Below are 15,089 nucleotides of genomic sequence, written 5' to 3' on the forward strand. Positions count from 1 at the left end.
AAAGGGTCCTTCTACCTGGAACCATTTGTTTCTGGGTTCTTGGTAACACGAATGGTTCCAGTAAGAACCATTTTGATCCAGAGAACCCTTTAAAACCCCTTTCCTGAATAAAGGGTTTTAAAAGGTTTCTTGGTGGAACCCTCCAAAAGGGTTCCAGGTCCTCCAGAACCTTATATGGTTCTACTTAGCACTTTTATTTCTAAGAGTGTAGCAAGACTGCAGACTATGAGGTGGACTCCTGTGCTCAACCCTCCTTTTCCTAAGCACGTCAAGGAACTACGGTGGTCTTCATTTGCTCAATAAGCCTCAAGATTTGGGCGGCTGTAAGAAACATAGTAGTACAAGATGGCAGTCTCTCTTAAAGTAAGGCCCTTGCTTAAAATACTACGTAAAAAAAAGCTGTATTATAAGGCTTTGGGGGGAAAAAAATGCACTAATACAAACACATGTATAGTTTATTCCATTTGAAGCCTTGCAAATATCTCACGCTTGACCTTTAAGCCTTTATCTCTTATTAAAATTCCTTTCTGTTTTTTTTTTTTTTCTCAGCTCTTCCTCAAATTGCTGCGCTGCCTGAAACTAAAGAGGTGACCGTGGGCTCTGATGCAGTCTTACCCTGTGTGGCCTCAGGATATCCTGTACCTGTAATCAAATGGTCCAAGGTAACTAAGATGTTTCTGTAAACCAAAACTATGCTTATTTAAATCGGTCCTTTTTTTCACAGCAGCAGTTTTGACACGGGACTGAAGCCTTTGTCGATTATTACTTCACTGACGTGCGTCTCCGACTGTTTCCGTGTCTGTACCGTAGATGGACGGAGAGCTTCTTCCCAAGTGTTCCCAGGAAGCCAACGTGCTGACGGTTCCTCGCGTGACCCACGAGGATTCTGGGACCTACGTGTGCACCGCCTCCAACAAACAGGGCAAAGTGGAGGCCTTCACTACGCTTCAAGTTCACGGTGTGTGTGTCCCGCATTGAGTGGAGACTCCGATAGAGATGAATCAAACGTTGTTGTCTGTATCTAACTGTGAAGTTGTGTGCTTTATTTTGCAGAGAGAGTGATGCCGTACTTCGCCCAGGAACCACTGTCCTACCTCACGCTACCCACCATCAAGAACGCCTATAAGGTTTTTAGCATCAAGATCAACTTTAGACCTGATAATGTCGATGGTAAGCAAGCACGTGCTTAAAATATCAGTGTACTGTATGACTTCTAATGTTATCGTGCCGTGTGCACTACTGTTTGTTGTGTCCTGTGTAACTTTACCGAGTCGTCTTCTCTCTTTTCCTCGTCACCTTCCTCTTCCTCTCACCCACGCGGTGGGAAGGTCTCATATTGTACGCCGGTGAGTCTCGGTGCTTGAGAACCACACGGAGCTCAAGGCCGATTGTTGTGAAGTGCTGCTTTGTTGTTTTTTTTGTTTTTTTTGGCTGCATCGGAACTTTCACGTAATGCATCCGGCTCAGAGCGGATTCAGGAGGCTTTGAAAGAGATGCGATATTGTTGCATGGCCCGTGTATTTATACACAAAAGCGCCTTTCTATTTAAATATTACATATCGTTGGCTTGGTTGTAAATCTCCTTCTCCGTCATATTATAATGTATCAGCTTCTGCATTGCCTTTAAAGTAGCACTGCTGCCTAAAATCACAGCAATTGTATAAATGCAATGTTACGCTCATATTTCTTGATATTTATTTATATTTTTTTTTACAAATAGTTTGTGGAGACATGACAGAAAATTAAAAAGACAGTATATTATTTGGATTGTCAAGAAGCCATACATTGTCACATGTCTTTATATTGAAAACTGAAGATTTTCCACTTTCACCCACCAAATTATAAGCTGCATCAATATCTTTTGTCAAAAGATATCATACAAATACTCCATATATACATGTGTGTAGGCATGTCAGGCTCATAAAAGCATGTAAATATCCAGCATGTGGGGAGAAAAAAAGAAGATAAGTAATTCATTGATGTAACTGGTTGCACTTGGCAGCCCATCCTTAGGACAGCAGGTCATCACCTGGCTTTGGTTGGCTTTGAATTTGCCTCACCATAGCATGCTGCTTTACAATCAGCTTTCTAGAGATCATCTCCATGTGTGATGACTCTATTACAATCAAATATCCATCCCAACAAGTCACTTCTACTACTACTACTTGTACTTGTACTCACCTCAGACTCAATTCAATCCCAGCAAATACTTGAAATCCTGGAAGATTTGACTTGTTTAAATTCAAACTTTATTGACTTGTTAAGATGGATATTATCATATATATATTTAGGATCATGTTTATCTATTCGTTAGTGTTCACTAATCCTGTTTGATTGCGGTGCAGGTATGATCCTCTTCAATGGCCAGAGGAGAACGACAGGAGCCGACTTTATCTCTCTGGGACTCGTGGGCGGTCGCTTGGAGTTCAGGTCAGTTTGTTCTCTACAGTTAAAAACAACGTTTCTTTGAGCTTCTTTCTTTAAAATAAATAAATAAATAAATAAATAAAAAAAATCTGTTGATTTTTATATATACCAGGTTTGACGTGGGCTCCGGCATGGCCACGATACGTGACCCCAACCCCGTCAAACTGGGAGAGTTTCACACCGTTGAGCTGTATCGCAACCACACCCTGGGTTACATCATCGTCGACGGAGGGGAGCCGATCAACGGCAGCTCGCAGGTATTGACGTCGGTGTGACTGTAACTCCCACTGTCACCTGCTGCACGTGCATTTAAAGGGGACACATTATGCAAAATCAACTTTGTAATCATTTTAATACTTATATTTGGGACTCCGGAGGCCCTATGAGTCAGACTCAGACTCAGTCATGTTTTTGTGGTCCGCCTCAGTCTAAGTACAGGAGATAAACTATGCGATGTTGACTTCCGCGCTCATTGCTGTGTACACAATGGTACATTCCTGGAATTGTTGTCTCACGGAGCTCCGCTTTGTCCCTACAAACCTGAGAGTGCAGGCGAGGGCAATTGTATCCGGGAAAAAGCGGAAGTCCGCCAAAGTGTTCTATCCTTGGCTCCACAGTGCAGCACAGGGTTCTACACAAACTTCCAGCATCAGAGGATTTACGTGTCCAGTGGATACATTTTACATATGACGGCAATGTGCCGGCCAGAGTCGAATGCTAACTGCTGTTAGCTGCCGAAGCCTCAGTGACGCTGACGTAGTTTCCTGTGTCTCATTTGCATTTAAAGAGACAGGCGCTCAAAACAGAGCGTTCTGAACAGGGCTGTTTTGGCAGGGTGATTGAACTGCTGTGGTGCTTCATCCTGAAGGTATTTTGACCAAAGCATGTCACAGACATGTTCATTAGGACACCAGGGAACTAGGTTAACTATAACTAACTATATAATATGTCTCCTTCCTATGTATTCAGTGATTCATTATCCATATCTGCTATATTTCCTTTCCTCAGGGCAAGTTCCAGGGCCTGGATCTGAATGAGGAGCTGCATGTGGGCGGTTACCCTAATTACACACTTCTTGCCAAAACTGCCGGCATTAAGACTGGGTTTGTTGGTAAGAACAGAAAAAAACAGGATGGACTAAACATTTTCTCTTTCCGTCACGATTTGCCATCGTTGAATATTGAATACTGTGCAGGTTGTATCCGTCAGCTGCTCATCCAGGGTGAGGAAGTCATCTTCAAAGACCTGGACCGCAGCTCCACCGGTGTCACAAACTGTCCCACCTGCAAAGATGGCCCATGCCAGGTCAGTGACGTCTATCCTCCGTGTACATGTGTCGCACGTGGTCTTTCGAGTCCATCGTTTCAAGAAGCTGTCCCCTCTTGTCGTTTAGAACGGCGGCAGATGTGCAGATTCAGATGCCAGCTTGTACAAGTGCACTTGCCCAAGAGGATTCACCGGAAGTAACTGCCAGCACCACTCGTCCCTGCACTGTCACTCAGGTACATTTAAAAAATCCACCAAAAAACAAGAATTAACATATAATAGAATTGATCTGTGATTTTGTGACTTTCCTTCTTCTACCTGAATTCCCACAGAGGCTTGTGGACCAGATGCCACGTGCATCAACCGCCCGAGCGGCCTGGGTTATGACTGCAGGTGCCATCTTGGAAAATTTGGAAACAAATGCATGGAAGGTAAGAGAGGAAATCAACACGCTCGCACAGATACTGATCAAAATGGCCAAACGACGACTGTAGACTGTCGCAAAACATATCTAATACATCGCCTTTACCTCCACAAGGGGAACTAGTGACCACTCCGCTGTTTGACGGTGAGGAGACGTACATCGCGTATCCTCCTCTGACCAACATCCACGACGACCTGCGCGTTGAGGTGGAGTTCAAACCACAGGATCGAGACGGCCTGATGTTCTTCTGCGGCGGGAAGAAAATGAAAGTGGAGGACTTTGTCGCCATTTCCATGGTGGAGGGTCACGTCGAATTCAGATATGAGCTGGGCACAGGTAAAGAAGACTTTGATATTAAGCGTGAAGCAAATTGTCAGAGGAGGTAAAAACTCTCTCAACGTCTTGATGTTCAGGCCAAGCTATCCTTCGTAGCCCCGAGCCTGTGTCTCTGGGTCAGTGGCACAGAGTCGTGGCCGAGCGGAACAAAAAGTCCGGCTACCTCAAGGTCGACCAAGGCCAAGCGGAGAGTAAGACATCGCCGGGAAAAGCCCAGGGCCTCAACATCCACACACCCATGTACTTGGGTGGAGTGCCCAAAATGGACATCCTCCCTAAAGCCGCCAATGTCAGCGAAATGTTCGGCGGATGCATAGGAGAGGTGAGGTCTGACCTGCTGATAACGGATATAAAAACACGACATTGTGTCATTGCCTTTATCTGCTAGCTAAACGCCTGTCACTTGACGCATCTCCTGTTAGGTTTCCATCAACAACAAGAAGGTGGATCTGTCCTACAGCTTCGTAGACAGCAGATCCGTGCGAAGGTGCGTGGACAACAGTCCCTGCGACCGCCGGCCCTGTCTGAACGGCGGCCACTGTATGTCGAGTGTCGAGTACGAGTACCAGTGCCTCTGTAAGGATGGATTTGAAGGTAAGTGCTAATATGAAGCTGGAGAGGGTGTAGCGTTATTTGTACGCTGCATCCTTCATTTTTTAAAAACCTGACCTGTGGGCGCGTTTGTGTTCATAAAAGCAGCGGTCGAATTCACTCCCGGAAACTTTCAATGAAACTACGATCTATAATGTAGCCATCTTTGGTCTACTCTAGACATAAAACAATTCACTTCCTGTGTGCAGCGTGGGAAGATGTGACAAGATCTTAACACCTCCATACTGAGAAACGATCTCTGCTGCTGGGGGTTGTACCTATGTTCCCCGGGTCCTATGTTCCCCGTTTTTCCCAAAAAAGGTCCACTTTGTATGTGACAGGGGAACATAGGACCCTTTTTTTGAAAAAGGGTAGGGTTAGGATTAGTGTTAGAGAAAGGGTCCTATGTTCCCCGGTCACATACAAAGCGGGGGAACATAGGACCCAGGGAACATAGGTACGGTCCCCTGCTGCTGCTAGCATAAATTATGACATGCTATGAACACGTCGTCACTGACTCAGAACTGTCTTATCTGAATAATAACGTCATACAAGTGTATATCTGCACCTGGGCTCTCTCTTCTGTCTCGACCTCACCTCCATCTTGTCCTTTTCTGTCCCCCCATTTATCCTTTCACCTCAACCGGTCTAGGCAGATGGCCGCACAGCTTTAACCCTTTAAAGCCCAAACCGTTAAATAATTGACAGAAAATTCAAATTCTTTGAAACTGGAGCCTTTATTGGTCTTTCTGAACAAACAAACAAACAACTTTTTTTTTTTTTTTTTTTTTTTTCAAATATCAATTTCCATATAGGGGTTTTAATTTGTATCATATCAAATATTCAAATAATATATGCTCAAATGCACTAACCAATCCAACAAATCCAACAAAAACAATGCAGCAATTGAACTGGCAGGGTAAAAGTCTAGAAGACATAACATTTCAGTTTTTTTTTTTAACTCATTCTGCGGTTCACAACCTTTTTATTTTGAGTGACCTGTGGCTTGAAAACAGTTATTCAGACAAGGATGCACTCTGCATTTCTCACAGTACACATGGGCAAAGTGGCCTACGCAGTACTTGCATCTCTGTCGGGTTTCCCATAATTTTATACATCGGATTTGTCAAGGAAAAAAATGTCACGCTGCTCATGTGGGGTGCTTAAAAAAACGAATGTATCACATATGATACGTTTGGCGTTATAGGGTTAGGGTTATAGGGTGATGCCTAGTGTTGCTGATTAGTGATGCTCATTGTGTGAACTCCCCCCTTGTCTTTGGTGTGTCTTTGACCTCTCACCTCTGACTCCTGCTCCTGGTGTGTGACCTCGCAGGTGAGCACTGTGAGGTGGTGAGAGACGTTTGCCAGAGCAGCCGTCAGTGCCAGAGCGGCGGCAGCTGCGTGGACGGCCGGTGTGCGTGCGCGCCCGGTTACACGGGCCTCAACTGTGAAGAAAGTAAGTATGAACCGTCCGCTCTTCTTACCGTGCACACGTGAACGCAGCTCAATTGTTTATGATGATGATGCAAATCAAAGCGTATGGCATCAGTACGTGTATGTAATCCACTGCACGCACCTGCATCCTATATATATATATATATATAAAAAAACCTACACATACAGCCAGAAACAATCCCATATGACCCACATTCTTCACAATATGAAGTCCCTCTAACATCAGACGGTTCGCTCCCAGCCTTCAAATCAAATTCATGCTGGTAGGGGGTTACCCACGAGTGATTAAATGTGTCTTACCCCTGCGCTCTTATGGCTATATCCTGCACACACAGGCCAGGTCTTCAGCTTCCCCGCGGCCCTGTGGAATGTGGAAGCTAGCGAGGCAAATGGTACAGTATTCCAACGTTCGAGTCTGCCTGAAGTGACCGTGACTAACAGAGCGAGCCCGTCTGAGCTCACCGTGGGGGGGGGGGGGGGCACCCCGCGACCCTCAACCCACCAACTGTCTGTCGCTTAACACATGTTCGCGCATAAACTCAAAACCCAAACATGCATCTCTACTTTACTGGTAACTGAGGCTCTTATCCCCATCAGAATGTTGGGAGAGGGGAATTCTGCATCTATGATTAAAAAAAAAAAAAAAAAAAAAAAAAAGGTAATAGGATGATAAACCGCAGCTGGGAGATCAAATGATCTTGATCTCTCTCCGTGCTTTTTTTTTTTTTTTTTTTCATTTCAATAAGTAAACACCATGATGTGGAATTCCCCTTGGTTTCCTTTTTTTTTTTTTTCCTGTCATCGTGTGAAGGAATGGGAGGTGGTTACTCACTCATAAAATCTCTTGTTTCCCTCCCTTACAAAACTCTCACTCTTGCAACCAACAACAAAGGGGGGGAAAAAAAACAACAACAAACAAAAATCAATGTTTTTCTCATCGGAATTCTCCCGAGCCGGAAACTAATCCATGTTTTTTTTTCTCTGTGACTAACAACTCCGATTGTCGAAAGCACAGTGTGATCGCCGTGTGCAACGTGTGTCGGAATTCTTTCCCTCATGTGTTTCATGTTACTTTGTGCATGGATTCGTTGTTTGTTTGAGTCCAGTGCTGAGTTCTGCTGTGGAAGGTCAGGGACGCTGTGACGTGTTAGGAATGGCAAATAATGTCCATCTGTCGGTGGGGGAGTGGCAACGTGTGTCTGTATCGTGCCGTTTGTTTGTGTTTCAAACTTATAAAATGTGTCAATAAGTAATAATTGAACTTTAAAGCCGTAAAAGCACAATCTTGCTTTACAACCGCTAGTTTATAGAGGATAATGTTAACAGACTTCAGACTGAAACATCGAGTTCTTTGCCAGTCAATGGCTAAAAAGACTAAGTGAGGATGTAGCAGCAAAATATACAAATAAGTAGAATTTTGTTGCTTGAATTCACCTTTTCATTTCTCAGAAGAAAGTGTTATATGACTGATGTATCTAACCGAGCCTGTCTTACCAGGACGTCTTCTATGCTTCTGCCACTGGAGGGCATCATAACACATTGCACAGTAGCCTTTGCAAAAACTGTTAATTTATGTTTTTATTATGTTCTTCGTGTAGATTCACCCTACCAATATGCAGCTCATTTCCACAATGACGGATACATCGCTCTGCCTAAATCCGTTTTCCCGAGAAGGTTAGTTTGATTTTGTAGTAATACGGTATAGTTTGGAAATGAAGGATGAATACATCAAGTATTGTGTTTTTCTTTTTCTTTGCAGTGCCCATGACTCACCAGAAACCATCGAATTAGAGATCAACACGAGCTCCTTGGAGGGTCTGATCCTGTGGCAGGGTGTGGTGAGTGCTTGATCCTGTCTTCAAACTGCAGGACTGAACCATTATGGTTTTAACCCCAATCTTAAAACCTTAAATTCTTAATCCTCACCCAAATTTTTTACCACCTCACATCAGCACTGTTAATCTCCACTATCATCACCCCCCCCCCCCCCCCATCTGTGAAAGAATGACACTTATTAACGTTCATTTTGGACTTAAACGTCAGCACCAACTCGTCACAGACGCAGTGTCTGATTGGCTGTTGAGCTGCGATCATATCATCGCCACACTGTCTAAACCAGGGGTCACCAACGTGGTGCCCGCGGGCACCTGGTAGCCCGCGGGCAGCCAATACGGTGCCCGCGGGCTCACTTCACTTCACTTGCATGTATCCGTATGATCGCTCAGTAAAATATCTTTGATATTGTTTATAAAAACTGGTAATCGTTAGGAGTAAGCACTGGAATGAATGTGTATGCAGTTGAATGCATAATATTAATCATTTAAATGGTAAACAAACAAAAAAATATTATATGGTAGCCCTCCATATTATTTTTTACCCTTAAGGTAGCTCTCTGTCTCAAAAAGGTTGGTGACCCCTGTTCTAAACTCATACAGTAACTGACTTGTTGGCATGTTGGCTGCGAGTGTGTCTGACACCACTAAATAAATGCATGTTGCTTCTCTAACTCATCCTCATCCATTTCCCTTCAGGAGACCCGCGGCGCACGTAATTTGCGAAAGGTGCATGCTAGTAAAAAGGTATCTCTCGACTCTGAACACAAGACACTCCTCATATAGTTTGTTTTTGCATGTTTCATAATAACATGCATTTTCCATAAAGTATATGTATGTATGTATGCCATGATAAGGAAATGTCTGGAGAACCACATGATTTGAAACAAGAAGATATTGTACTGTATTTGTACGGCACGACATGATTCCGTGAAGGTTAGACACTACCGTTCGAAAGTTTGGGCTCACATAGAAATGTCCTTATTTTTGAAAGAAAAGCACTTTTTTTTCAATGAATGGAACATTAAATGAATCAGGAATCCACTCTATTCATTGTTAATGTGGTAAATGACTATTCTAGCTGCAAACGTCTGGTTTTTAATGGAATATGTACATCGGTGAATAGAGGCACATTTCCAGCAACCATCTCTCCAGTGTTCTAATGGTAAAAAGTTACTGAAAACATTTTTGCTGGTTCTTTGACGAAAGGGCAAAATGATTATTTTGAATAAAAATCAATATTTCTAATCTCGTCAATGTCTTGACTATATTTTCTATTAATTTTGCAACTCTTTTGATGAATAAAAGTGTGACATTTAATGGAAAACACCCAAAAAAAATTGTATAGGTGAGCCCAAACTTTTAAACGGTAGTGTGTGTCATACTACAAATACTGTTGAGTATAATCTGACTGCATTTCCTGTCGGTGTAAACTAGAGTTTACTCCCTCTGCTGACGAAACGTTTGAACTGACAGGAACCTGGAGAACACGGCAAAGGCAAAGACTTCATTACCCTCGGCTTGAAGAACGGACACCTTGTTTTCAGGTGACTAAGAGAGAGGCCTGTAATCGTGTGTGTGTGGCCCTGTTGATAACTGGATGTGTTTTGATGTATTCTTTTGTCACTAATAACGATAATGAGCACATGGGGTTGTAAAGTAAAGCTTACGATACGTGCAATATCTAGTTACCAGCTGGGCAGCGGAGAGGCCGAGATCATGTCCCGCAAGTCTGTCAGTGATGGGAAATGGCACAAGATCACTGCAGTCAGGTATGACAGGCATGATATTCTCATATGATTCAGTATATATACATATATATGTATATGTATACATGTATACACACATATATATGTATATACATATGTAAGTATATGTGTATATGTATGTACATTTATATGTGTGTGCATATATATGTATACATATATACATATTTATACATTAATGTATGTATATATATTTATATATGTATATACATATAAATAATATAGATTTTAAACTTATTATGTGTTTGTGTGGTATGTTAGGTGACCTTGAGTGTCAAGAAAAGTGCCAACAAATAAAATGTATTATAATTATTATGCAGTAAAGTATGTTAGTAAACTTTTTTTTTGTCTTTTCCAGCTATAACGTGTAATAAAAAGATATCTGTGTATCTGTGTCGGTTGTTTGCATTTGTCCCCCGAAACATTTTAATGTCTCGCTTGCGCTCTGTATAGAACTGGAAAAGATGGATATATCCAGATCGACGGAGGACACGCGCTACACGGACAGTCGAGAGGCAGAAGCCTCATGGTCAACACCAAAGGCAGCATATACCTGGGTGAGTGGAGGGTTGAAAATACCTGTGTATATACAAGTATTCCTAAGTTATATAGAATTTAATAAATAATTACATTAAATAAACCGTGTTTTTCTGCCATTTTCTGTCGTCGTTATCATTATCAAGTGCAGTTAGCTGCTGGATGCAATGTAATGCTAATATTTTGTGTTGCATGTACAGTAAACGGATACAAATGGATACAAAATGTTTTCAATTATGAAGCACTTATTTATTGACATAGCTGCTAGTTTTGTGCAAAAAAAAGGTAAGTAACAAAACCACCAACATTCAGGTACAATTACAATTTGCGTATAGTGCAAAAAGGTGACAGTTACAGTATCACCATCATTTGGGTATAACGGTCACAATTGGCTATTACAAAATTAACAGGTAACAATATGACCAACATTAAGGTGCAATGGCCGCAATAGGCTATTTGTTGCAGAAATATAAGTAACAGTACCAACATGACACAGGTACTGCACAGGTAGTGCAAAATATTCTGGTACATACATAGGCTGCCTACAATTACAGCTGTACTAGTATTTGCCAAAAAGGGACGCTAAGTATCACAAAGTGTCGCGAAGTATCACAAAGTGTCACAAAGTGTCAGAAAGTATCAGAAAGTGTCACAAAGTATCACAAAGTATCACAAAGTGTCACAAAGTGTCACAAAGTATCAGAAAGTGTCACAAAGTATCACAAAGTGTCACAAAGTATCATAAATGATCACAAAGTATCACAAAGTGTCACAAAGTATCACAAAGTGTCAGAAAGTGTCACAAAGTATCACAAAGTATCACAAAGTGTCACAAAGTGTCACAAAGTGTCACAAAGTATCATAAATGATCACAAAGTATCACAAAGTGTCACAAAGTAACATGAAGTATCACAAAGTGTCACAAAGTATCACAAAGTGTCGCGAAGTGCCAGAAATAGGCGAAGCTACTGTTTTATTGGCTTTTTAACAATACATTCATTATTTATGGGTTAATGGGCCGTGGGCCGGTCCAAATTGCTTGAAGGGCCTGATCTGGCCCCCGGGCCTTAAGTTGAATAGCCTTGCCTTAAACTGTGTTTTTTTACTGTATTTTAATAATAATTGTAAAGCTCCTGCTAATATCAAAATATTTCTCATTAAGTTGTTTTATACACTTTTTTAAATGTATTTTAGTTTGAATCTTTCATTTAAAATCTGCATCAGAGAACCGTATTCTCCCAGTCGTCCGATAAATGTTACCCGACAGTATAACGACCGGATGCTTATTTACAGGTGGCGCCCCAGACATGGTCGCCATGACGGGAGGGAAGTTTTCGTCCGGAGTGACGGGATGCGTGAGGAACCTGGCTCTGATGAACGCGCGGCCGGGTCAGCAGCCCGCTCAGGCCATCGACCTGCAAGCCCACGCGGCCCGCGGCATCAACGTGCAGCCGTGCTCTTTGTAGACCGCGCACGGGCAAAAAAAAAAAAACAACAACAACAACAACACACAAACACACATACACACATACCACACAGAGAGACTATTATGGAGTGATGTCATACATGAAGCAGACTCACACAGAGCACTGGGCAAACTTGGTGCTTCGCTGCAACCCAAAAAAAAAACAAACAAACAAAGATGACACCACTCTGTGTGCAGTAAAAACCAAAAAATAAATAAAAATAAATACATAAAGAAGAGAAGAAATTCTCTTCCACAGTGTTGTATCAACGACACACTATTAACACAGGAGAACCAGTACAGTTTACATACTTCCAGCAGTAGTTTTAGTCATGAGAACAGTAAGAGTAAAAAATATTAGGCCTTTCTACGATGGGTCGGATCCTATGGAGTTGGAGATGTTTTTACAGCACTGAATTTTTATTTATATATATATATATATATATATATATATGAATATATATATTATATTTGTGGGGAAGACATGCAAACTAACCATAACTGCTCTTCAACTTTCCTAGGGTTTATTCTGGGTTCTAATACTGTGTGTCCCAGGCTTTTTAATGGGCCTAACTGTATTAATACTTGAAGACATTTAGGCCTTCTTTCTTCACTTCTGTAGAGGAACCTTTTTTTTTTTGTTGTTGTTTTTTTCACCCCACCACCACCACCACCCTTTGAGCGAGCATGCATAGGACGTCTTGGTAGAGGAGCGCGCACACACACACAGTCACATACAGCTTTATGACACAACTCAGGTGGTCGAAAGTGTTACAAGAACAAACTTCGCTCGCTTTCACTGTTGCTGTGTCTTCCGAAAACGTATATATATATTTTTTTCATTTTTTGCACGAAAAAGAGAGAAACCTTGGTGCTATAGTGTCAGACGTGAAGACACATGTAGAGGAAACATGTACCGGACAAGGATGACGTTTTTTTTTAAAGTCGATTTTGTGACGATATGGTGAGATCGTATGACTGTGAGTGTGTAGAGTAGGTTAGTAAAAGGAGTACAGTTGTTGATTATGTGCGTTGTCTCGGGCCCTTTTCCCTGTTATCGCACACTTTGACGCTACTTAAAAGCCGCCAATCATCTGTGTGTATTTGTATGTGCGCGTACATCGTTTCCGGTTCGTGCCAAATTCAGTGAGTGTGATTTAAAAACTCTCTGTAGATCGTTTTTCTCTGCAGTGACAGATTCTTAAAAGCAGTCGTAGGACACAACAGTTATGACCGAAGCGTTGTGAGAATGCAGTGGAAGCCTCCTGTGTGTGTGTGTGTGTGTGTGTGTGCGCTGCGACCAGTTTTAGTGTAGCTCCGATAAAAGCATGCTGACCACAACACAGATTTTTGTACGCTTCAGATTTTGTATTAATATCCTAAAATTGAGCTCTATCCTATCCAGAGGTGGAAAGTAACTAAATACATTTACTCAAGTTAATGTATTGAATACTTTTTGTTTTTGTGTAATTTGTATTTTTTTAAGTACAATTTAAAATCAGGATTTTGTATTTTACTTGAGTACGTATTGATTCAAGTATTGTACTTAATTACTTTAAGTCATACTTACTTTGTCATATTTCTACTACCCTCACACCCCACGCAAAGTAACTAAGTAACTTTTACTTAAAGTACATTTCAAATGAACTACTTTTTACTCCTACTTGAGTACATTTTCAGATGACTACTTTTACTTCTACTTGAGTAATTATTTCATCAAAGTATTGGTACTTTTACTTGAGTACAATATTTTAGTACTTTTTCCACCTCTGATCCTATCCCTTAGTTGTTGCCTTGTTTTTATTTATTTTGGGTCTTTTCCTCTCTTTTTCAGTGCTTATGTTTTTTTGTTTTTTTTGATTCAGCCGTTTTAGAAACGATCACAGACGCTTGCTATTTTTCTTTCTTTTATTTGGTTATTATGTATTTCCTCCCACACCCTGTTGCTTTTTCCCCCCCGTCATGTTTTTTTTTATTTTATTTTTTTTTCAAATACCCCTTTTCAGTAAAGGTGACAGAAATCAAGCCCAGTGAATGTATGTGAAAGGTTAAAGTATGTCATAACTGAGTGGTTTGAAACTGGTTTACCATTATTCCCTCGTTGAAAAAAAAAAACAAAACAAAGAAAGTCTTAGGCTCTAAATGCGATGAATGGATTATTTATTTGTGCAGAACGGTGTCATCATGAAAAGAGCCAAACCTGTGGTCCATGATGAAGACACTGAAGCAGAGTAGGATATAGTGTGTGTTGGACGTCTAGGGTTGATCTGTTCCTGAACTGGATTTTCATTTCAACCGCCCACTGTTTTCTGATTTCACCCCCTCCATCACAAAATATGAAAGATGCACTTTTAATAAAGATGATTTTTTTTTTTTTTTTTTTTTTTAGGCCGGAAAAAAGTGAACAACACAGTTAAATGAAATATGGAATATTGTCCGTGACAGGACGACCAAACTGTTCAATTCCCGCTGTGGAAAGACGCTCCCCTTTGCCTTTGGTGTTTCTTAAATAAAAAGAAAAATTAATGTGCTATTTTTAATCTTTTGAGTTTTCTTTTCTGATCGACGTCGACATTCCTGTGACCTGCTCAACTCTGGGTAAGACTTCTCTTAACATTACACTGCCTTTTATTACAGGTAACATCCACTGTTCCCATGAGTCTGTCTCATCGTGAATACAGTTTTCTCCTTTTACAATCTGTTACCTTAGCAATGGATGAATAAAGCTATCATTTGCTATAATAAATTGGCCTTGTGAAAAGAAAGAAAATGTTATAACGGTTCACGTGACAGGAGACAAAATATTGTGTCCCCAATTCAGGATACTATTCCAATAAAAGGCTCTTAGAAATAAGGGTTCCAAAAGGGTTCTTCTACAAGGGCTGAGGTTCTACCTGGAACCACTTGCTTCTGAAAAACCCTTTCCAGAAGAAAGGGTTTTTCAAGGGCTCTTGGTAACACTAATGGTTCCAGTAAGAACCATTTTGC

General features: G+C 41.3%; 1 protein-coding gene across 5 annotated transcripts in view; it reads left to right on the plus strand.

Annotated features, from left to right (window-relative positions):
* hspg2 (heparan sulfate proteoglycan 2) overlaps positions 1–14,628 on the plus strand; it is a 123,107-nt gene extending 108,479 nt beyond the window's left edge. For 3 of the 5 annotated variants that reach the window (XM_083894777.1, XM_083894778.1, XM_083894781.1), the window contains 21 exons: positions 550–662; positions 811–958; positions 1,054–1,170; positions 1,329–1,346; positions 2,346–2,430; positions 2,540–2,684; positions 3,436–3,538; positions 3,623–3,732; positions 3,821–3,929; positions 4,026–4,124; positions 4,232–4,453; positions 4,531–4,775; positions 4,876–5,047; positions 6,380–6,502; positions 6,837–6,893; positions 8,100–8,175; positions 8,261–8,339; positions 9,810–9,880; positions 10,022–10,105; positions 10,553–10,656; positions 11,930–14,628. In XM_083894777.1, the coding sequence (XP_083750903.1) occupies positions 550–662; positions 811–958; positions 1,054–1,170; positions 1,329–1,346; positions 2,346–2,430; positions 2,540–2,684; positions 3,436–3,538; positions 3,623–3,732; positions 3,821–3,929; positions 4,026–4,124; positions 4,232–4,453; positions 4,531–4,775; positions 4,876–5,047; positions 6,380–6,502; positions 6,837–6,893; positions 8,100–8,175; positions 8,261–8,339; positions 9,810–9,880; positions 10,022–10,105; positions 10,553–10,656; positions 11,930–12,102 (2,453 nt within the window). In that variant the 3' untranslated portion in view covers positions 12,103–14,628. The remainder of the gene's footprint in view (positions 1–549; positions 663–810; positions 959–1,053; positions 1,171–1,328; positions 1,347–2,345; positions 2,431–2,539; positions 2,685–3,435; positions 3,539–3,622; positions 3,733–3,820; positions 3,930–4,025; positions 4,125–4,231; positions 4,454–4,530; positions 4,776–4,875; positions 5,048–6,379; positions 6,503–6,836; positions 6,894–8,099; positions 8,176–8,260; positions 8,340–9,809; positions 9,881–10,021; positions 10,106–10,552; positions 10,657–11,929) is intronic. The other 2 variants (XM_083894780.1, XM_083894779.1) reach the window with 2 other exon arrangements.
* Positions 14,629–15,089: the final 461 nt, after the last annotated feature.

Source organism: Microchirus variegatus, assembly GCF_963457635.1.
Source record: "Microchirus variegatus genome assembly, chromosome: 9".
Lineage (NCBI taxonomy): Eukaryota > Metazoa > Chordata > Actinopteri > Pleuronectiformes > Soleidae > Microchirus > Microchirus variegatus.